Source organism: Rhinatrema bivittatum, chromosome 1 (assembly GCF_901001135.1).
Source record: "Rhinatrema bivittatum chromosome 1, aRhiBiv1.1, whole genome shotgun sequence".
NCBI lineage: Eukaryota > Metazoa > Chordata > Amphibia > Gymnophiona > Rhinatrematidae > Rhinatrema > Rhinatrema bivittatum.
Window position 1 is genome coordinate 253,421,493 of NC_042615.1, and position 23,415 is coordinate 253,444,907.

The 23,415-nt window shown below is 48.2% G+C and overlaps 1 protein-coding gene across 3 annotated transcripts in view; it reads right to left on the reverse strand.

The window, feature by feature from the left end:
- Nucleotides 1-23,415, reverse strand: part of MAVS (mitochondrial antiviral signaling protein) — a 143,592-nt gene that overhangs the window by 62,032 nt on the left and 58,145 nt on the right. For 2 of the 3 annotated variants that reach the window (XM_029593586.1, XM_029593577.1), the window contains exons 3-4: nt 14,003-14,180; nt 2,126-2,628 (exon numbers count right to left, since the gene is read on the reverse strand). In XM_029593586.1, the coding sequence (XP_029449446.1) occupies nt 2,126-2,628; nt 14,003-14,180 (681 nt within the window). The remainder of the gene's footprint in view (nt 1-2,125; nt 2,629-14,002; nt 14,181-23,415) is intronic. The other variant, XM_029593594.1, reaches the window with a different exon arrangement.

Consider the following 23,415-nt stretch of genomic DNA (forward strand, 5'->3'; position numbering starts at 1 on the left):
TTTCCACAAATTACGCTGATATTGCGTCATATATAGTTGGTAGGATGCAATTCTGGAAAGTAACAAGTATCCCTGAAACATTTTCCTGCCTATGGTGTCCAAAAACCTATTGTCTTTTCCAGGAGGATTGGATGAATGAGGCTTTATTCTTTTTGACCTCGTTTGAGCTGACTCAACTACTACCGATTGATGGGGTAGTTGAGATTTTTGGAAGCCTGGGATATGTTGGACTAGATACGTAGCATAAGTTCTTTTATTCACCGGTGGTATGGTGCAGGGATGCTCACATAGCCTGTGTTGTAAGTCAACTAGGACTTCGTGAACTGGAATTTCCAGTACTTCTTTAGGTGGGTCCACGAATTGTAATATCTCCAGAGTTTCTTGTCTAGTATCCTCTTCAGATTCCAGCTGAAAAGGGATGGTGTACGCCATATCCTTGATGAAATTTGAAAAGGAAAGGTCCTCTGGAGAGGATTTCCTTCTTTCCTCTGGAGGAGAAGGTTCTGAGAGGACTTCCTCTGAGGAAGAGTCAGTATTTGGATCCTCCCAAGTGTCCGGTGAACGTGGATGAGGAGTCGATGGAATAGAAGAGATGGCATCGACTGCATCGAAGGTTTCTCCAGTGGCTTCAATGGAAATAGTGGAGAAAACGATGGGCGTGGATGTGAAATTCCCAATGGACCTGGAATTGGTTCAGGCATCGGTACTTCCTTCACTATTTCTTCTTCCATCGGTCTTGGCATCGGTACATCTGGTGGTTGTACCGGGATGGCACCGATGAGTGTGTCTAATTTCGCTAAAATTGGCGCGAAAAAGGACATTTCCGGCATCGGTATGGGTAGGGATGGAACCGGCGATGGCATCGGAATGGGCACCGATGACGGAAATGGAACCGGTACTGGCGATGGTGCTGGCATCGATGGCAGAATCGTGATCGGTGCTGGCATCGGAGGCATGTTACAGAGTGCATCTCGAACTGCCTGGCAGATGTAATCATCCAGTTCCGCCCTCATAGCTGGTGAAACCAGAGCAGCTACAGGGGGAAGCAGCGAAGGCGATACCGTTACCTCCGTAGGGCCCTGTGGAGGTATGGTTCCCGGCACAGATATCTGTGGGGATCGCCTAGGAGTTGAAGGCCTCGGTGGACATGGAGAGTCCTCTCTCCGAGGTTTTTCTGGAGTTGATTCGAGACTCGATGGAACTCCGGTTATCTGATCCAATTCAGGATCGTGAGGCCTCTAGTGTCGATGACTATGCTTCTGCCGATGTTCGACGCCTTTCTCGATGACAGATGTAGACTTTATCAATCATTTTGAAGGGATTTGTGATGGCTGATCACCTGCTTCATCCGGTCTAAGTTTTTTTTGTTTTGTTTTTTTTAAGGACGACCTTCCTGATCGCTCCAGCCGGAGACGACTGTGTAGAAGTTAAGGTCGATGGCATTAGTTGGAGATGGAATAAATGTTCCATTTTCTCCATGCACAGTCTTCTGCCTTTCGGCGTCATCTCGGTGTATCTTGGGCACGTCGAAACGTCATGTCCCTCGCCGAGGTAAAGTACACACTTGACGTGTGAGTCCGTGATGGACATGGTGCGGGAACAAATCGGGCACTTCTTGAAACCCGTAGCCATAACAAAGGTCGGACAGCCGTCAACGACTTTGTGACACGGTTTAGCGGTAACGGAACAGACAGGAAAAATTTAAAGACTTACCGACAGTGGGAAAAAAGGGAGACCCCTATGGTGTTCTGAAGTTTTTCCCGAGTTTTTAAAACTTTTTTATGTAGTCAAAATTCACAACACTGGACTCCTATAACCGCGAGGCTAACGGCTTCGTGGAAAAAAGAAGACTGAAGGGAGACCTCTGTGGCTCGAGGGATCATGGCATGCTGGGCATACTCAGTAGGCTCAGGATGCCAGTCAAAAGTTTCTAGAAACTTTGACAGAAAGTTTTCCGGGATAGGGCTCCGTCAGTGAAGTCACCCATATGTGAGGACTAGCATCCTGCTTGTCCTGGGATAACACCTATTACAGGTAAGCAATTCGGCTTTATCAGGGAGAGAATATACGAATGGGGAAATATTAATTTAAACAAAATACAAAAATTCTAGATATGAAGTCTTACTTTTCTTGTTTCAGTTGTCATGCTGGTCCTCGATACTTCGCTTTCTGATTGCTGGGTTTCCAGAATAGGAGTCTTAAGATCTAGAGATTCATAGTTGTGATGGCTAGAGTTCTCTCTGTCCAAAGCAGATAAAGATGAGTGACCAGAAGCAGCAGCACTGGATGGAGATACAGCCATGGGAAAGGATTGATCACGAGAATGTGATGCAGCAATCACTGGGTGGGGTGCTGCTTGGGAACACACACTAGTTTGCAACACATTCTTCTGTGTGTCACAAGTAGGCAGAGGAGGGGGAAGAGTATCTTGAGAAGGAGAAGATAAGGTACAAGAACTGGGTGGCTGGGAATCCATTGCTGCTGAGGTAGCTGCAGCTTCTGCTAGAAGAGGAGCAGCAGCACATGGAGGAGGAGGAGGAGGAGCAGCACATGGGGGAGGAGGAGGAGCAGCACATGGGGGAGGAGGAGGAGCAGCAGATGAAATAGCTGGAGTATTGTTTGGATGAGCTGAGAAAAGAAAATCAGACAGAAAAAAAATGTCAGTAGAACATTTTGGTTGATCAACAGAGAGATTAAGCAATTTGTCAGATGTGCTATCTACAGGCATAAGATAAGAGAAACTTTCATACAAATCTGGCCTTAGGAAGCACTGCAGGTGAGTGCCCTAGTTTCCTGAAAGCATGGGCATAGCATCATTAGTGCAGTAGTATGAGCACCACTAAACGAATTTCCAGGAAGGTGTGCCAGAGTAGAAGGGATCATGACCACCCGCAGAGAGGCACTCCACATCACAGTTTATTTAAAAACATGTCTTAACTGCAGTACTATTCTAAGTGCTTTACAAATAAATATACATAAATTTAATACATATACAAAAATATAAGCTAAAAAATAAAACTCAGCAAAAACCAAAGAAAATCACAAGAACAATATGCAAATCAAGGAAAACAAAGTTCCATAGTACAGTTCCTACAAAGATTGAAATATCAACTCTTTGCACAGTATTATTCTTACCTAGACCTTTAAAATACTTCCTGCTGAACTATACATTGCACTCCTGGCAACTACATATAAAACAGCAGCAAGGACTTAATATATTGTAAATAAATACAAAAATCCTTAATTAGAACTTAATATAAATGATACAAAGGCCACAGTTAATAAACAGCTCACCTCCATTTAAAACCAAAATTATAAAAACTCTACCAACAGAGTCGCAATACAGAAATGAATGTCAAATGATTCCCTACATTAAATTATTAAAGGCTTGATCTAACAGTTTAAGGAATTGCAAAATAGAATTTTCAGGCTTCAAATTTTCAGGTAAAATTCCAAAAAGCTAGACCCTCCACTCCAAATAACCATTCCCTGGTTTCTGCATGGCATACTTGCTTTACAGAGAACACTTCTAGAAGACTCTGAGAAGCAGATCTAAGGGAACACAAAGGTTTACACAGCTTAATAACTGACAAAACAGGCAGGTACTGACTCAGAGTACTTTATAAATTAGCATAACCATTTTAAAATTTCAACTGTCAAATAATCGGCAGCCAGTGCAATCTAAAAACTAGGTATCATGTAATCACAAATACCAATGCCAGTAAAAAGTTGTGCCACAGTGTTTTGAATGATCTGAAGGGCTCCGACAGTAGATTACAGAAGACCAACATGTAAAACATTGCAGTAATCAAATATAGCAGTAACTACATCCATTGGTACAACAGTCTTCAGTTGCTAAGTCAAGTTTATATATGGAGATTCCTTCACCTCTCATATACCTTTTTTAAATGTTTATTTGCTTGGATGCATTTATGTTTTCATTTGTATTGTTATAATGTAGATTACTTACCTGATAATCTTGTTTTCCTTAGTGTATGCAGATGGACTCAGAACAAATGGACTCAGAACAAATAGGTATAGTGTGCTCGTGCTAGCAGTTGGAGACGGATCTGACGTCAGCACGGGGTACATATACCCCCCGCAGGAAGTGCAGCTACTCAGTAATCTTCCTTGCAAAAGCTTTATGGATATATGTGTGACTGACCGATCAATTAAATGAACATGATTACCCTGACCGATTGATAGTAGCTGGAGACCGCCAGTGTTCTCAACCGGAAGGAGTCGACACCCGGCAGGGTGGATGCCCTATGTAAGAAAACATGGCTTATCGTGAGTCGGTGAATCCCCATGTATACCGGCAGCCGGGCGGGATGCTGAGTCCATCTGCATACACTAAGGAAAACGAGATTATCAGGTAAGTAATCTCTACATTTCCTAGCGTGTAGCAGATGGACTCAGAACAAATGGAATGTACAAAAGCTACTCCCGGACTGGGCGGGAGGCTGCCCGAGGTCCGTTTAGGATTGCCCTCGCAAATGCTGTGTCCTCCCTGGCCTGGACATCCAGACGGTAGAATCTGGAGAAGGTATGGAGGGAGGACCACGTTGCCGCTTTACATATCTCTGCCGATGACAGCAACCTAGTTTCTGCCCAGGAGGCCGCCTGCGCTCTGGTAGAATGAGCCTTGACTTGTAGAGGCGGAGACTTCCCGGCCTCCACGTAAGCTGCTCTGATAACTTCTTTAATCCAGTGGGCGATGGTGGGCCGAGAGGCCGCTTCCCCTTGTCTTTTTCCGCTGTGCAGGACGAACAGATGGTCCGTCTTTCGTACTTCTTGTGTCATTTCCAGATATCTGGGCAGCATTCTGCCTATGTCGAGATGGCGTAGCAAACGCCCTTCTTCAGATTTCTTCAAACCCGCCGTGGTAGGCAAGGATATAGTTTGGTTAAGGTGAAATTGTGAGACCACTTTAGGTAGAAAGGAGGGAACCGTGCAAAGATGGATAGCCTCTGGAGTGATTCTCAGAAAGGGATCACGGCAGGACAGTGCTTGTAGCTCTGAGACGCGGCGTGCTGAACACACCGCCAATAAGAACACCATCTTCAAGGTTAGAGAACGGAGAGACAGGTCCCGAAGGGGTCTGAAGGTGGATCCCACGAGGAAATCCAAAACAAGGTTGAGGTTCCACAAAGGCACTGGCCACTTCAGTGGCGGACGAATGTGCTTAACTCCTTTCAGGAAGCGAGACACATCTGGATGCGTGGCAATGGTCTTGCCGTCCCTCCTGGGACCATAGCAAGACAGTGCAGCCACCTGAACTTTGATGAAGCTGAGGGAGAGACCCTTCTGAAGCCCATCTTGCAGGAAATCCAGAACAATAGGGATTGTGGTCGCATGTGGATTGGTGCCATGAGTGTCGCACCATGCTTCAAATATTCTCCAGATCCTTACGTAGGTGAGGGAAGTGGGAAAACTTGCGGGCTCGGAGGAGTGTATCTATCACGGGCTCCGAGTAACCTCTTTTCTTCAGTCTAGCCCTCTCAATGGCCAGACCGTAAGAGAGAATTCAGCCGGATCCTCGTGGAGGATGGGACCTTGACGTAGAAGGTCCCGGCGAGGAGGCAGGGGAAGGGGCTCCCCTGCCAGTAGTCTTCTCATGTCTGTGTACCAGGGTCTTCTTGGCCAGTCTGGTGCCACCAGAAGAACTAGGCCTCTGTGCCGCTGAATCTTGTGTATAATGGCACCCAGCAGGGGCCATGGGGGAAATGTGTATAGCAGAGTCCCTGGAGGCCATGGCTGAACCAGGGCGTCGATCCCGTGTGAGAACGGGTCGCGTTTGCGGCTGAAATATCTGGGTACTTGAGCGTTGGACCTGTCCGCTAGTAAGTCCATGTCCGGAATTCCCCCAGTGATCCACAATCATCTGGAAGGCTGTGGGTGACAGCTGCCACTCTCCCGGATCTAGGCTTTCTCTGCTGAGGAAGTCCGCCGCGGTGTTGTCTTCCCGGCAATGTGGACGGCGGAGATGTCCTGGAGATTTGCTTCCGCCCAAGCCATCAGGGGGGCTATTTCTAAGGATACCTGTCAGCTTCTGGTTCCGCCCTGTCGGTTGATGTATGCCACCGTAGTGGCATTGTCCGACATCACTCTGACTGCTCTGTTCTTCAGTCTGTGAGCAAATCGTAGGCATGCCAATCGGACTGCCCGGGCCTCTAGACGGTTGATGTTCCACGCGGACTCTTCTCTGTTCCACCGCCCTTGTGCGGTGAGTTCTTCGTAGTGTGCTCCCCAGCCGCTCAGGCTGGCATCTGTGGTGAGCAGAGTCCACGTGGGTGAGGACATCTTCAACCCCCTGCTCATGTGGTTGGACTGCAACCACCACCATAACTGGGTCCGTACTCTGGCTGCCAGAGGAAGGTGCGTGGAATAGTTCCGCAAGCAGGGGCTCCAGCGACAGAGCAGGGAGTGTTGTAACGGTCTCATATGGGCCCTTGCCCAAGGTACCACTTCTAGGGTGGATGCCATAAGGCCGAGAACCTGCAGATAATCCCAAGCTATGGGCCGACTAGCTCCCATCAAGTACCGGATACACGTCTGAAGTTTTAACCTTCTCTTGGTAGTGAGACTGACTGTGTCCGCCTGGGTGTCGAACTGTACTCCCAGGTATTCCAGCGACTGGGAAGGCTGCAGGCAACTCTTGCTGAGGTTGATTACCCAGCCCAAGCTTTCCAGAAGGGTGATCACTCTGTCGGTTGTCCGATGGCTCTCCTCTCGTGATTTCGCCCTGATCAGCCAGTCGTCTAGGTAGGGATGGACCAGGATTCCTTCCCGTCTGAGTGCCGCTGCTACCACTACAACCACCTTGGTGAAGGTCCGCGGTGACGTGGCCAACCCGAAGGGCAGAGCCCGGAATTGGAAGTGGCGTCCTAGAACCTTGAAGCGTAGGTAGCGCTGATGATCCGGATGGATCGGGATATGCAGGTAGGCTTCCGACAAGTCTAAGGCCGTGAGGAATTCTCCTGGCTGTACTACGGTCTTGACGGAGCGCAGAGTTTCCATGCGAAACCTCAGGACCCTTAAGTATCGATTGACTGACTTGAGGTCCAGTACGGGCCGAAAAGTGCCCCCTTTCTTGGGTACCATGAAATAAATGGAATAGTGTCCAGAATTCACTTCCCATGCAGGTACTGGGATGATGGCTTTCAGGAGCCTCGCCAGGGTAGCTTCCAATGCTGCCTTCTTGTGTATGGGACATGAAGATTCCCACAAACTTGTCCGGAGGGAGATGATGAAAGTCCAGATAATACCCCCTCTTGATGATGGCGAGGACCCACTGGTCCGACGTAATCTCGACCCATCTGGGGTAGAAGAGGGTTAACCTGCCCCCTATGGCTCCGTCCCCCAGATGAATCGGCGGATTCTCATTGTGAGGCGCAGCCGGGACCTAAACCCGGGCCTGCTCCCCTCTTGCGCTGCTTGGTCCGAAAGGACTGATTCCGGGCCTGAGGACGAGGCACTGGTAGCGACGCCTGTAGGAAGTGAAGCACTGGGAGCTTCTACCCCTGGAGGGCCTTGGAAAGGCGCGCTGGTTCCTTCTGAACCGATCTTCCGGCAGTCGAGGGTACTGGAGAGGCGCCCCCATGTGCTGGCCAGTCTATCAAGGTCGCTACCAACACAGGAAAGAGCCCTTAAAGGGCAATCTGGTGAGGCGTGTCTTCAAAGGAGCATCAGCTGACCATTCCGGATCCAGAGCTGCCTCCTGGCAGCTACTGAGGATGAGATCCCTTGGCTGTTGTCCGGACTAGGTCTGATGCAGCATCCGTAAGGAACGAGAGAGCTGACTCCATGTCCGCTGCTGGAGCGTTGTTCCTGACCTGTGACAAACAGGAATGCGTCACCACTGTGCAGCAGGTTGCGATCCGCAAAGATAGAGCTGCCACCTCAAAAGTCTGTTCAGAATGGCGTCCAATCGCCGGTCATGAGGCTCCTTGAGGGCCACCCCCCCCTCAACTGGAATGGTAGTGCCGCTTGACCACAGCGCTAATCAAGGCGTCCACCTGAGGGCATGCCAGCAGCTCCTGGATAGCCGGTGCCAGGGGGTACATGCTTGTCAGTGCCCGACCCCTTTGAATGAGGCCGCTGGTGCAGCCCATTCCTAAATCTATCAGTTGTTGTGCCGCTTGCAAGAATGGAAAATGGCGGGGCTGTAGGACAAAGACCTTCCAGCAGGGGGTTCTGCGCGGAGGGTACCGTTAGTGCTGGGACCTGTAATATCCAACTCCGCCAGGCACTGAGACACCAGGTCGGAGAGATCCTCTTAGGGAAAGAACCGCCTCATGGTTCTATATGGCTCAATCCCTGAGGGAATTCCCCCTCGTCCGGGAGTTCGGACTGTCCGGTGAAACATCCGGGTCCGACTGATCCGGACTGTCTGGAGGCGGAGGTCCGGCACACGATAAGGGCGTGAGGGTCCAGAACAGGATCTGCTGGAGCCGCAACCGCAGCAGCAGCCAACCGCCGCAGCCGGAACAGCAGGAACAGCAGGGCCTGGACGGGAAGCTGTTTTGCATCTGTACAAAGGCATGAATCCCTTAAAGAGCTCCACCCAGGAAATGGAGGCGGTCTCTAATCGCCGGGGTACGAGATCCCCCGGATTCCAGGCTGGTCGAGACTGCCCGCTAAATCCGGGGTAGCCCCTGGGGAACTGTCAGCGAATCGGGCTGAGACTGGTCCTGGCCCGAGGGTCCCCACGGCCTCCTCACACTGGGCACATAGGGAGTCGGGCTCTTCACTGTGCGTGGCTCTAAGCTGGCATGCAGAGCAGAGGCAGAGGGCTTTAATGCCGGAGGCGCCCCTGCTGAAGACGCTGAGGCGTTCTGTTCCATTGGAAAATATGCGCTTAATGAGAAGTGGCAGCAATATACGCTTAATATAACAGGCGCTCAATAATATGCGGCCGCAATATTACGCTTAATATAACAAGGCGTTCAATAATAAGCGGCAGCAATATACGCTTAATACAACAGGCGCTCAATAATATGCGGCAGCAATATACGCTTAATAATATGCGGCAGCAATATACGCTTAATACAACAGGCGCTTAATAATATGCGGCAGTAATATACGCTCAATGATATCCAATATGCTCTCAGCAATAGACGGCTAGCAGTATACGCTCAATGATATCCAATATGCTCTCAGCAATAGGCGGCTAGCAATATACGCTCAATGATATCCAATATGCTCTCAGCAATAAGCGGCTAGCAATATACGCTAATTAATATGCAATATGCTCTCGGCAATATGCGGCTTAGCAATGTATGCTGAACAATATGCAATATGCTCTCAGCAATATGCGGCTTAGTCATAGACATGCGCCTATCATGGGCGCTCAATACCTGAGTAAGGCCAACAAAATGGCGCCCTTCCACGGCGTGCCGCCTACGGGCCACGCCTCCGATCCTCGTTCCTCGGAGACCAAAGAGTAAGAGATGTACGCCTTACCTGATCCTCGACGCTTCCCGGCTGGAACCCGGGCGGTCTCCGGCTGCGGGGGGAGAGGGCAAGTACCTTCACCGCCGCGCTTTGAGGAAATGCACCCGCTGCCTCGTTCACGCCGGGACCGAGGCGCCTCGTTCACCCCGCCCGAGCCTCGCCCGGGGGCTAGGTCCCTGCCGCGATTCGGCCACCGGACCGAGGACTTAGACCTCCGGGGGATCTCGGAAATCACCCCGTGAAACTCAACTGGGGGAGGGACCGTAGGGTATCACCGCAGGAGTGCGGGGCTCGAAGGTGCTGTAGAAGTTTAGTAAGAAGAAAGTAGAAAGTAGATTTGGAAACACGCTCAGCGAGCGTGCAGGCTCTCCAAACTGCTTTGGAGACGGAAATTACTAAGTTGCTATGCTTCCTGTGGGGGTATATATACCCGTGCTGACGTCAGATCCGTCTCCAACTGCTAGCACGAGCATACTATACCCATTTGTTCTGAGTCCATCTGGCTACACGACAGGAAATGTTTTATTTTTGTTGTACAACTTTAAGAAAGATGAGTAGTTAAAATGTGAATCATAAAAGAAAGTCTGCTGGAAGGAACATGCAAGGCCATTCATGCCAAGGAATGCTGCCCGCCCAAGTAGTTTCTTCCTCCTGCTGCTGCAGGCAGACTGTTGTACGAGAAACTCCACCTACCTGTTTGAGTGCTTCCTCTCAACTGACACACTGGCGCAAATACTCCATGCTGTATCTGAGTGCTATATATCACCAACTCCAAAATTTATCCCTTTACTTATTTTTTTTAAAATACTTATTTTTGAAAATCCATTGCAACATTATATAAGATAAGTACTCCTTTATTTAATTCTTAATAATTCAAATAAAGATTTTCAATGAAAAAAAAAAATTTTAAGGAAAGAGTGGAAGGTTTCATACACAATTTCTTGCCATTCCCACCATGTAATGTGCTTTTAGGCTATAATGATTAACAATCCACCTCCAACCTTTATTTTTTTTTAATCTTTATATAGATATATGTATCAAAAATTCTCTCATCAATTTAAATAAAAGAGTCCTTCAACTGTCTTGCGACTTCTGTTTTTTCTCTTTCACAAAGATTTTTCCATAAGTCACACTAATACACTCATTAAAAGTATCTATCGTTATATTGGCGACAACTTGCCGAACCTCTTTCTCAGTATGATTTTTCCAAGTCAACCAAGACTATAAAAAAACGACTTATCTTAAACTCTGCTGCCGTCCACCCGACAAGGCCTCGTTTCAGACCTGGGTCGGTCTTCCTCAGGGGATGTATGCCTAGCTCGTAAAGTCGGATTTGCAGTCCTTCATTTTTTACGTTGTTAAAACTGGAGTGTTTGTGCCTTCTATTTCGAAATGCTCTGAACTTGCACACTTTTGCTGATGTCTTTAACTCCTCCTCTTACTTCAAATTTGACCAATCACTTATCACGTATATTGCAGTCTTCTCCTAATGTCAAATTAAAGCATTCCATTCCAATTCTTCATTCAAACTGGTTGGTGTCTGAGTCTTCAATGTGAATATCCAAAAGGATTCCCGATGATTTAAAAGCGGTTTCCTCCCCATGGTGAATAATTTACATGATCCAAAATTGTCCATTTTAATTGTGTAAAACTATGTTGATACTGTAGGCAGTGCAAGACTGTCTGTGCCATCATCAACTCTGTGTTTAGGCGTGACATGTTCATTTAACCGTGTTCTCATGCTACGGGACGTCCTGCCTACATACACTTTCAGACACGGACAGCTGAGTGCATACACTACATGGTCTGTGTTGCAATTTGTAGCAAACTTCCAGAAAACTTTATATTTAAACACCGGATAAAGACAGCTCACCTCTCACTACTGAACCCGATTTTTGAGAACCACAGAGGAGGATGGCAGCAAAACCACAAAGACGCAGCCTTGACAATTATCAGCATACAGAGCACAAAATGATATAAAGCCAGGGAAGCTGATCTCTTCTGGACCTGTAAAAGAAGTAGTTACTAACTTCTTTGAATATTCTTTTCTTGTCAAACAATCCTTTTCAAAGGTCAAACCGTAAGACAAAATGGAGATAATCCTCTAGAATCGCTTCTCAGCCTTTTGGCTAAGATCAAGTGTAGTAATCACCAATCCTTGAGACAAAAGGCCCCTGACCTAGGGGAGTTAAAGAAGTTACCCCATTCTTGAGTCTCATCAGATCCAGAAAACAAGTGTGCCTGGGCCAATCAGGTGCTATCACCATATTCCACTGAACTGTTACCTTCTAAATGACTCAACCCATCAACAACCATAGAAGAAAGACATAAACGAGACCCCAAATGGGCCATAATTGTGTTAGAGCATCAAGCCCCATTGAATCTCTTTCTTTTCAGCAACTGAAAACTCTTTCCACTTTGGAATTTCTTCTGGTGGCCATGAGATCCATGATTAGCCTTCCCAACCTGCTTACAATCTGAGGGGCGGATTTTAAAAGCCCTGCGCCGGCGCACCTATTTTGCATAGGCCGCCGGCGCGCGTAAAGCCCCGGGACGCGTGTAAGTCCCGGAGCTTTCAAAAAGGGGCGTGTCGGGGGCGGCGACGCGCGTGGTGGCGTTTTGGGGGTGGCGACGCGGGTGTGGTTTCGGCCCGGGGGTGTTCCGGGGGCGTGGCCGCGGCCTCCGGACCAGCCCCCGGGACCGGAACACGGGCATAACTTTGACGACAAAGGTAGGGGGGGGTGGGTTAGGTAGGGGAAGGTGGGGGGAGGGCGAAGGAAAGTTCCCTCCGAGGCCGCTCCGAAATCGGAGCGGCCTCGGAGGGAACAGGCAGCGTGCGCTGGGCTCGGCGCGCGCAGGTTGCACAAATGTGCACCCCCTTGCGTGCGCCGACCCCGGATACGCGCGTATCTTATAAAATCCAGCGTGCTTTTGTTCGCGCCTGGTGCGCGAACAAAAGTACGCGATCGCGCAATTTTTTAAAATCTACCCCTGAGTGAAGCCTGCTTCTGAGAGTTCCCACTTTCCTGGTTTGTGTGTGCCTGCTCCAAAATCTGCCTGCACTCTGTATATCCAATATGTGAGTTTCCGAGAGAATATGTAACTTTCTCCAGCCAACTTAACAGAAGATTCGCATATCTGGACACTTGCGGATACCTTGCTCCTCCTTGGTGATTAGCATAAGTCACTGCCATTGCATTGTCAAACAGTATTCAAGGCAAACTCCAACAAGGCCATTCTTACCACCCTGGTTTTCAACAGATTGATAGACCACTTGGCCTAAGAGTTCCCTGGGCTACTTGTTTTTGGCAGAGAGCCCTACCAGCTTGTCAGACAGACAGAAGTCATCATAGTTATCCAAGCTAGAAACTCCAGGTCTTAAACAACCACCCAGTCCAGTTCCTCTACCAGAAGGAGTCTTGCTAAATAGTTATGAGACTGAGGGGACCATTGTAATAGACCCATGCAGGCCCTTGCCCAAGGCAAGTCCAAGGCGGTCACCATGGACTCCAGAACTTACAGGTAGTCCCATATGCTGGGACAGCTCACCAATATCAGGCCACATATCTGACCCTGGAGCTTCTGAATTCTCTCTACAGTTGTATATAATAGACCTTCCTTAATGTTGAAGCAGGTTACCAGGTATTTCAAGCACCAAGATGGCTCCAGCTTGCTCTTGGTAAAATGCACCTTTCAGACCATTCCTGTAATAGCGCAATCACTCTTGCAGTTGAACTCTGACTTTGCATAGCAGACTTTGCCCTTACCAGCCAGTCATCTAGATATAGATGCACTAAAAATCAAGTCTTGGCATAGTGCTACTGCTACCAACATCATAATTTTGGAAAGGCTCTTGTAGCCATAGTTAGTCTAAATGGCAAAGCTTAGAACTAAAATGCCTCCTAAAAACTGTAAAGCATAGAAACCTGATGGGGATATGCAGATATGCTGCCATCAAATCCAGGGAAGTAAGAAACATTCTCTGCCTTACTGATACCACGACCAATCTTTTGGTTTCCATCTGGAGGAATTTCTCAGCACTCTGTTGGCTTATTTTAGGTGCAAGATAAGACAAAATCCTTCATCAAATCATCATTAAAAAAAACAGTGAGCCCCAGATAAGGCTATACATCTAAATGAAAAGCCTGTCTGAATAAGAAAGTCTTCACTTTCTTTCGAAAGGTTTTATTACAGACTTTCAGGCATACCTTCTCTATTAACGCTTTCTAGAGCAAGGGACCAGCTAATGAGAAGGCCCTCTCGCAGGCTTGTGTGAAATGAGCCAATTGAGGAGAAGGAACCTCCAGCAAAGCACAATGTACCAATCGCAAAGAATGGGAAGGATTATAAATGCGTAGAGCTATGCAAATCCATGGGGAAGCGCTATTGTTCAGTAGTTTACAAATTAATGAGCGTATCTTGAATTTAATTCTCCGCAGGACAGGGCCCCAGTGAAGGCTTACATTCTAAGGCATGCAATCAAATTTAGTAGCCAATACTATTTTGAATAGTTCTTCAGCCCTCTCATTTTTTTCACTTAACTTACATCTGAGAGCTAGGGAATCAAATTGGTGTTGAAGTTCATCCGCAAGCTCGGTGTATTCAAATCTCCTGAGCGCAGCAATGAAATAAGTTGGCCAGTTGCTTCTGCGTTGCAGTGCGTTCAATAAAGGCCACACCGCATTTTGATTTCCTTTGTTGTTTATAATTGCTCTTAACTCTTCCTGAAAGGAAAAAAAAAATGAAATAAAACAGAATGCAAACATTCAGCGGTAACCAGTGCATGGATGCCTGACAATCTGTGGATGCTGACACAGTTTTGCCAGTACAAGAGATTGTTCTTGCCTCCCAGAATCTTGTTTAGTTGCTTTCTATTTTATAGGTGGGTCTTTATATTGGATTTTTTACTAGATTTTGTTGTAAATAACTGTGGGTTGTACTTTTATGCAAACAAAGCAGTATATCAGTGTAAAATTAGTGCCATGGAAGCAGAAGGAAGAGTTTAATTATCATGGTGAACCTCTTCATTGCTGACTCCTTCCTTTTGGGACATTACTCATCGGACTGGTATTTGAATTGGATTTTTTTTTACACATTGTGCCATTACTGTACATAGTTTCATTAGTTTAGTTTACTTAAAGAATGATTCACTATGGTGAAAACCCATATTATTTACCACAGAGCCCATTTTACTCATGGAGGCTATTCACTAAGAGGATAACTTTAAAACGTGGATGCGGGTACCCATATATAGATGTACAGTGGGCCCTTGAGTTATGACTGGCTCAGGTTACGACCAACTTTCATGGTCTTGGGTTACGACCAAATTTCGAGTTATGAACAAAATTCTGGTTTTGAGTTACGAACAGATCTCGACTTAGAACCAAAATGGGAGAGAGAGAGAGAAAGGGAGAGAAAGACTAGCCTTAATGCCCCCACACTGGATAGTTATTTATATCTCTATGGGAGTCATACCTAGTAACTCGAGGTGAGGTTTAGATATTAGTGTAGGGGTTAGGGGCCACTTTGACATTCAAAGTGAGACATACAAACACACCAGTGCTCTCTTGTGAAGATCTGATGATCTTTGGATTGAGGAAATTCACCCAAAGATGAGATTTGTAAAATGTTCTCTCAACCTAGCTTGATGTTACCCAGGTGGAGAGAGTCCATATGCAGATATCATAAAAGAACTGGTGCAGGAGGTGAAATTGTTGTTTCTGGTAGGCTAGGCACATTTTATAACTTTTTGGTGAGTACACTAGGAAATTATTGGTGTTTCTGGTAATTACAGACATACAACCATTTTTTATTATAGAAATGGTTAGGTAAGGGGTACTTTTGGGAGGTTTGGAACGGATTATGGGTATTTCCATTATTTCCTATGGAAAAAATAGTCTTGACACAACCAACTTGAGTTACAACCAGCCCTCTGGAACCAATTGAGTTCGTAAGTCAAGGGACCACTGTATATGGATATGTGGTAAGATGCGTTGAAATTTTATATCCAATACGCATACACACGGGCATGTTATAAAATAGACTGGTGCGTGTATGTATGCTCCTAATTTTAAGCATTTATGAAAACAGCAGGGAAATATCAGCATTTAAACGCACGTCCAGGAAATAAGAACATAACATAAGAACATGCCATACTGGGTCAGACCAAGGGTTCATCAAGCCCAGCATCCTGTTTCCAACAGTGGCCAATCCAGGCCATAAGAACCTGGCAAGTACCCAAAAACTAAGTCTATTCCATGTTACCATTGCTAATGGCAGTGGCTATTCTCTAAGTGAATTTAATAGCAGGTAATGGACTTCTCCGCCAAGAACTTATCCAATCCTTTTTTAAACACAGCTATACTAACTGCACTAACCACATCCTCTGGCAACAAATTCCAGAGTTTAATTGTGCGTTGAGTAAAAAAGAACTTTCTCTGATTAGTTTTAAATGTGCCCCATGCTAGCTTCATGGAGTGCCCCCTAGTCTTTCTACTATCCGAAAGAGTAAATAACAGATTCACATCTACCCGTTCTAGAACTCTCATGATTTTAAAACATCTATATCATATCCCCCCCTCAGTCGTCTCTTCTCCAAGCTGAAAAGTCCTAACCTCTTTAGTCTTTCCTCATAGGGGAGCTGTTCCATTCCCCTTATTTTGGTAGCCCTTCTCTGTACCTTCTCCATCGCAATTATATCTTTTTTAAGATGCGGCGACCAGAATTGTACACAGTATTCAAGGTGCGGTCTCACCATGGAGCGATACAGAGGATTTATGACATTTTCCGCTTTATTCACCATTCCCCTTCTAATAATTCCCAACATTCTGTTTGCTTTTTTGCACACTGAACTGACGATTTCAATGTATTATCCACTATGACACCTAGATCTCTTTCTTGGGTTGTAGCACCTAATATGGAACCCAACATTGTGTAACTATAGCATGGGTTATTTTTCCCTCTATGCATCACCTTGCACTTATCCACATTAAATTTTATCTGCCATTTGGATGCCCAATTTTCCAGTCTCACAAGGTCTTCCTGCAATTTATCACAATCTGCTTGTGATTTAACTACTCTGAACAATTTTGTGTCATCTGCAAATTTGATCATCTCACTCGTCGTATTTCTTTCCAGATCATTTATAAATATATTGAAAAGTAAGGGTCCCAATACAGATTTGTGAGGCAAGACTTGCCTTGGGTAAAGCCATGCTGACTTTGTTCCATTAAACCATGTCTTTCTATATGTCCAGAATTCACTTCCCATGCAGGTACTGGGATGATGGCTTTCAAGGACAGGAGCCTCGCCAGGGTAGCTTCCAATGCCGCCTTCTTGTGTATGGGACATGAAGATTCTACAAACTTGTCCGGAGGGAGATGATGAAAGTCCAGATAATACCCCTCTCGGATGATGGCGAGGACCCACTGGTCCGATGTAATCTCGACCCATCTGGGGTAGAAGAGGGTTAACCTGCCCCCTATGGCTCCGTCCCCCAGATGAATCGGCGGATTCTCATTGGGAGGCGTGGCCGGGACCGGAACCCGGGTCGGCTCCCCTCTTGCGCTGCTTGGTCCGAAAGGACTGACTCCTGGCCTGAGGACGAGGCGCCTGGTAGCGACTCCCATAGGGAGTGAAGCACTGGGAGCTTCTACCCCTGGAGGGCCTTGGAAAGGCGCGCTGGTTCCGTCTGAACCGATCTTCCGGCATGCCCCATCACAACGAAAGTACTAAACCCCACTCTCGATAATAGAAAACCCTGGTTCACACCGGAACTGAAGATACTCAAACAAGAACTAAGAAGCAGAGAACACAAATGGTGCAAAAATCCCTTCACAACGACTTTGGACGCCTACAAATCCCTCATGCACAGTTACAGGAACTCCATCCTCCGCACAAAAAGATTTCTTCGCCTGAAAAATCCATCACTTCATCTTTGACCACAAGGCATTGTTCGCTTACGTCTCTGTTCTCACTAAACCGTCCCCACCAACCATCCTCGATGACCAAGCACTACGCAAATCTACAGAACTCGCTACCTACTTTGAGAAAAAAATTACCAACCTTATAACCCCGCTTATCTCATCCAATCCCCAGCCCCCACCCCTCTACACCCCTACCAACCACATAACAACAAACTTTGAATCATTCGAACTCACATCATCCCTTGAAATAGAAACCATGCTCAAGAAGATGAAACCATCCTCTCACCCTTCGGACCAGATACATTCAAAACTACTCATCTCCATCCCGAAAACCATCGCTAAACCTCTAACAGAAATCATCAATTGCTCTTTATCACAAGGATTAGTACCAGACTCTCTTAAACTTGCCATCCTCCAACCTTTATTAAAGAAACCTAACTTGAATCCAGCTGATCCTGCTAACTTCCGCCCTATAGCTAACCTACCGTTTATTGCTAAACTTATGGAAAAAAGAGTCAATAAGCAACTCACAGAATACCTTGACAAACACAAGATCCTTGCCCCTGCTCAGTTCGGATTCCGCAAATGTTTAAATACTGAATCCCTCTTAATCTCGCTCACAGACACCATTCTCCTGGGACTAGAAAAAAAGACAACCATATCTTCTCGCTCTTCTAGATATTTCTGCGGCCTTCGACATGGTGAACCATTCAATACTCATAGATTGATTCTCAGACATCGGCATCACAGGAACTGCACTCAACTGGTTCAAGTCATTCCTCAGCAACAGGAACTTCAAGGTCAGAATCAACAACAAAGAATCCCACCCGGTCAGCTCCACCCTGGGAGTCCCATAAGGATCATCTCTCTCCCCTACGCTTTTCAACATTTACCTTCTCCCTCTCTGCCATCTACTTGCAAGTCTAAAGATAACTCACTTTATCTACGCCGACGATGTGCAAATACTCATCCCGATCACCGATTCCCTTTCCAAAACCCTCAGTTTCTGTAACAGTTGTCTACACAGTCAATCAACCACCTTCTCACCAGCCTCAACTTAGTCCTCAACAGTAACAAAACTGAGATCCTTATCTCCCCAGGATGAAAAAAAACGGGCTAATCAACAAATCTCCGACATCTCAAAAGACTGACACCTCCCATGTGAGAGACCTCGGTGTAATTCTGGACAATCATCTAAACCTAAAATGATTTGTCAACAATACCACAAATGTTAAGATTACTTACTTGGTAATCTCCTTTTCCTTAGTGTATGCAGATGGACTCAAAACAAATGGGTATAGTGTGCTCGTGCTAGCAGTTGGAGACGGATCTGACATCAGCACGGGTACATATACCCCCACAGGAAGTGAAGCAATTCAGTAATCTTCCTTGCAAAGCTGTTATAGGTATATGTGTACTGACCGATCGATTAATCTACAGGATTACCCTGACCAAGTGATGGTAGCTGGAGACCGCCAGTGTTCTCATCCGGAAGGAGTTGACAACCCGGTAGGGTGGAAGCCCTATTATAAGCAAAACATGGCTTACCGTGAGTCAGCGAATCCCATGTATACCGGCAGCCGGGCGGGATGCTGAGTCCATCTGCATACACTAAGGAAAAGGAGATTACCAGGTAAGTAATCTTAACATTTCCTAGCGTGTAGCAGATGGACTCAAAACAAATGGGATGTACAAAAGCTACTCCCGGCCTGGGCGGGAGGCTGCCCAAGGACCGTGTAGGATCGCCCTCGCAAATGCTGTGTCCTCCCTGGCCTGAACGTCCAGACGGTATAGAATCTGGAGAAGGTATAGAGGGAGGAGCACATCGCCGCTTTGCATATCTCTGCAGGCGACAGCAGCTTAGCTTCTGCCCAAGAGGCTGATTGTGCTCTGGTAGAATGAGCCTTGACCTGTAGAGGTGGTGGTTTTCCTGCCTCTACGTAGGCTGCCTTGATAACTTCTTTAATCCAGCGGGCGATGGTCGGCCGTGAGGCCGCTTCCCCTTGCTTCTTCCCGCTGTGCAGGACGAACAGGTGGTCCATCTTTCGTACTGCTTCTGACATTTCCAGGTATCTGGACAGCAGTCTGCCGATGTCGAGATGACGTAGTATTCGACCTTCTTCCGATTTCTTCAAACCTTCCGTGGTAGGCAAGGATATGGTTTGGTTAGGGTGAAAGTGTGAGACCACCTTGGGTAAAAAGGAGGGAACTGTGCGAAGATGGATAGCCTCTGGAGTGCTTCTAAGAAAAGGATCACGACAGGATAGTGCTTGTAGCTCTGAGGTGCGGCGTGCTGAACACACAGCCAGCAAGAACACCATCTTCAAGGTCAATAAACGGAGAGACAGGCCTCGAAGGGGCCTGAAGGCTGATCCTGCTAGAAATTCCAATACTAGATTAAGGTTCCACAAGGGCACTGGCCACTTCAGTGGCGGGCGAATGTGTTTAACTCCTTTCAGGAAGCATGAAACATCTGGGTGCTGGGCAATGGATTTGCAGTCACGTCTGGGACCGTAGCAAGACAGCGCTGCTACCTGTACCTTGATGGAGCTGAGGGATAGACCCTTCTGAAGTCCATCTTGTAGAAAGTCCAAGATGAGAGGAATCTTAGCGGCATGTGAATTGGTGCCATGAGAATCACACCATGCTTCAAAAACTCTCCAGATCCTGATATATGTTAGTGATGTGGAGAACTTGCGTGCTCGGAGGAGTGTATCTAATACCGGCTCTGAGTACCCTCTTTCTTCAGTCTAGCCCTCTCAATGGCCAGACCATAAGAGAGAATTGAGCTGGATCCTCGTGGAGAATGGGGCCTTGCCGTAGCAGGTCCCGGTATGGAGGCAGAGGAAGAAGATTCCCTGCCAGTAGTCTTCTCATGTCTGCGTACCAGGGTCTTCTTGGCCAGTCCGGGGCCACTAGAAGAACTAGGCCTCTGTGTCTCTGAATCCTGTGAACAATGGCGCCCAGCAGGGGCCATGGAGGAAAGGCGTATAGCAGGATCCCCTGAGGCCACGGCTGTACCAGGGCATCGATCCCCTGAGCCCGAGGATCTCGCCTGCGGCTGAAATATCTGGGAACTTGAGCGTTGGACCTGTCCGCTAGTAGGTCCATGGCTGGCGTCCCCCATCGATCCACAATTATCTGAAAAACTGTGGGTGACAGTTGCCACTCCCCCCGGGTTTAGGCTTTCTCTGCTGAGGAAGTCTGCCGTCATGTTGTCCTTCCCGGCAATGTGGACGGCAGAGATGTCCTGGAGATTTGCTTCTGCCCAAAACATCAGGGGAGTTATTTCCAGAGACACTTGTTGGCTTCTGGTTCCGCCCTGTCGGTTGATGTATGCCACCGTGGTGGCATTGTCTGACATCACCCTGACCGCTCTGTTGCGAAGTCTGTGGGCAAATCGCAGGCACGCTAGCCTGACTGCCCGTGCCTCTAGTCGGTTGATATTCCACCTTGACTCTTCTCTGGTCCACCGTCCTTGGGCGGTGAGCTCCTCGCAGTGCGCTCCCCATCCGTTCAGGCTGGCATCTGTGGTGAGCAGAATCCAGGTTGGTGAGGACATTCTTGACCCCCGGCTCAAGTGGCTGGGCCGTAACCACCAGCGTAGTTGATTCCGCACTCTGGCTGGTAGAGGCAGGCGTATGGTGTAGTCCTGTGATTGTGGACTCCATCGAGATAGAAGGGCGCGTTGCAATGGTCTCATATGAGCCCGCGCCCATGGCACCACCTCCAGAGTGGATGCCATGAGGCCGAGGACTTGTAGATAATCCCGAGCTGTGGGCCGGCTGGCGCTCAGCAGGACCTGCAGATGATTCCGGAGTTTTGCCTGTCTCTTGGAGGTCAGGCTGACCTTGTCTTCTTGGGTGTCGAATTGGACCCCTAGGTATTCCAGCAACTGGGATGGCTGTAGGGAACTCTTCTTAAGTTGACTACCCAGCCTAGGCTTTCCAGAAGAGCAATAACTCTGTTGGTTGCCCGGTGACTCTCCTCCGGTGACTTTGCCCTGATCACCAATCGTCCAGGTAAGGGATGGACGAGAATTCCTTCCTTCCTGAGCGCCGCCCGCCAGTACTAACTATGACCTTGGTAAAGATCCTCGGCGCGGTGGCCCAACCCGAAGGGTAAGGCCCTGAACTGGAAGTGCTGATTCAGGACTTTGAAGTGTAAGAGCCTGGTGGATCCCGATGAGTGGATATGCAGGTAGGCTTCTGACAGATCTAGGGAGGTGAGGAACTCCCTGGCTGTACTGAGTTCTTGACAGACCGTAGAGTTTCCATGCGAAAAACTGGGGACCCGTAGGTGGCGGTTGACTGACTTAGGTCCAGGACGGGCCTGAAAGTGCCCTCTTTCTTGGGTACTATAAATAAATAGAATAATGCCCAGAAGGTACCTCTTCCGCAGGTACTGGATTATGGCTTTTAGGGCCAGGAGCCTCTGTAAGGTCACTTCTAGTGTCCGCTGTCTTGAGTGGTGAACAAGGAGATTCCACAAAATTGGTCGGCGGAAGCCGAAAGAAATCCAGTAATTCCTTCCGGATGATGCGAGACCCACTGGTCCGAAGTGATCTCGACCCACCTGCGGTAGAAGAGGGTTAGCCTGCCCCCCCTATGGCTGCTACCCTCGGATGGGTCGGCTGATTGTCATTGTGGGTTACGGCCGGGGCCAGAACCCGGGGGCCGGTTCTCTTCTTGGTGTGCTTAGCCCGAAAGGGCTGATTCCTGGCCTGAGAACGAGGTGCTTGATAGCGAGACCCGTAAGGGTTTGAAGCTTGCGAGTTTCTACCTCTGGATGGTCTGGAAACAGGACGCTGGCTCCTCCTTGACCTGTCCTTCTGTAGACGTGGGTAACGGAGAGGCACCCCATTTAGTAGCCCAATTCTCAAGGTCGCTGCTGAACAGTAGGGAACCCTTAAAGGGCATCCTTGTGAGTCGAGTTTTGGAAGGACGAGTCGGCCGCCTAATTGCGTAGCCAAAGCTGTCTTCTGGCTGCCACTGAGGAGGACACTCCCTTGGCTGCCGTACGGACGAGGTCGGAGGCTGCGTCTGTGCGAAAAGCGAGAGCCGATTCCATGTCTTCTCCCGGGGGTGTTATTTCTTGCCTGTGATAAACAGGAGCGCGTCACCACGTGCAGCAAGTCGCGATTCGAAGGGACATGGCTGCTACCTCAAAGGCTTGTTTCAGAATGATGTCCATTGCGTATCCTTGAGAGCCGCTCCCCCCTCCACCGGAATGGTGGTGCGTTTCACAATAGCGTTAATTATGGCGTCTACCCTGGGGCACGCCAGCAGTTCCTTGGCTGTCGGATCTAGAGGGTACATGCCAGACAAGGCCCGACCCCCTTTGAATGAGGCCTCCGGTGCCTTCCATTCCGGCTCAATTAGCTGCTGTGCTGCTTGTAGGAGGGGAAAGTGGTGAGCCGATTTGGCGCAGGCCCTCTAGCAGAGGGTTCTGGTACAGGGACCCCTGGGGGGTCCTGGCCCGGAATGGCCAGCTCCGATAGGCATTGTGAGACCAGGCCAGCAGATCTTCTTTCCGAAAGAAGCGTCTCATGGTCCGATATGGGTTCTATCTCAGAGGGAAGTTCATTCTCCTCGGGGGGGCTCCTCACTTACCTGTGAATAATCCGAATCCCCATGATGGGGCTGTCGGGAGGTGAAGTGGCTGCGCCTAGGTCTCGAGGGTCCAGGGGCCGGATTCAACCGGGACGGAAAGACCCATCCGAGGAGCAGACTGCACCTGGACAAAGGCGTGAATCCCCTTAAATAATTCCACCCAGGAAAGCGAAGCCAGATCTGGCTGCAGGGGTACGAGGTCCTCTCGGATTCCCTGGCTGCTCGCCGCGGCCTGCTACGTCCGGGGTGTTCTCTAAGGAACCGCTGGGCTGGGACCGGTCTGTCCTGGAACTGCCATGGCTTCCTCACATTGGGCACATAAGGAGTCTGCTTCCTCGCTCTGTGTGGCTCTAAGATTGCATGCTGAGGCAGAGGCTTAGAGCATTCATGCCTGATTCTGGGGGCGCCAGCTCTGCGGATGC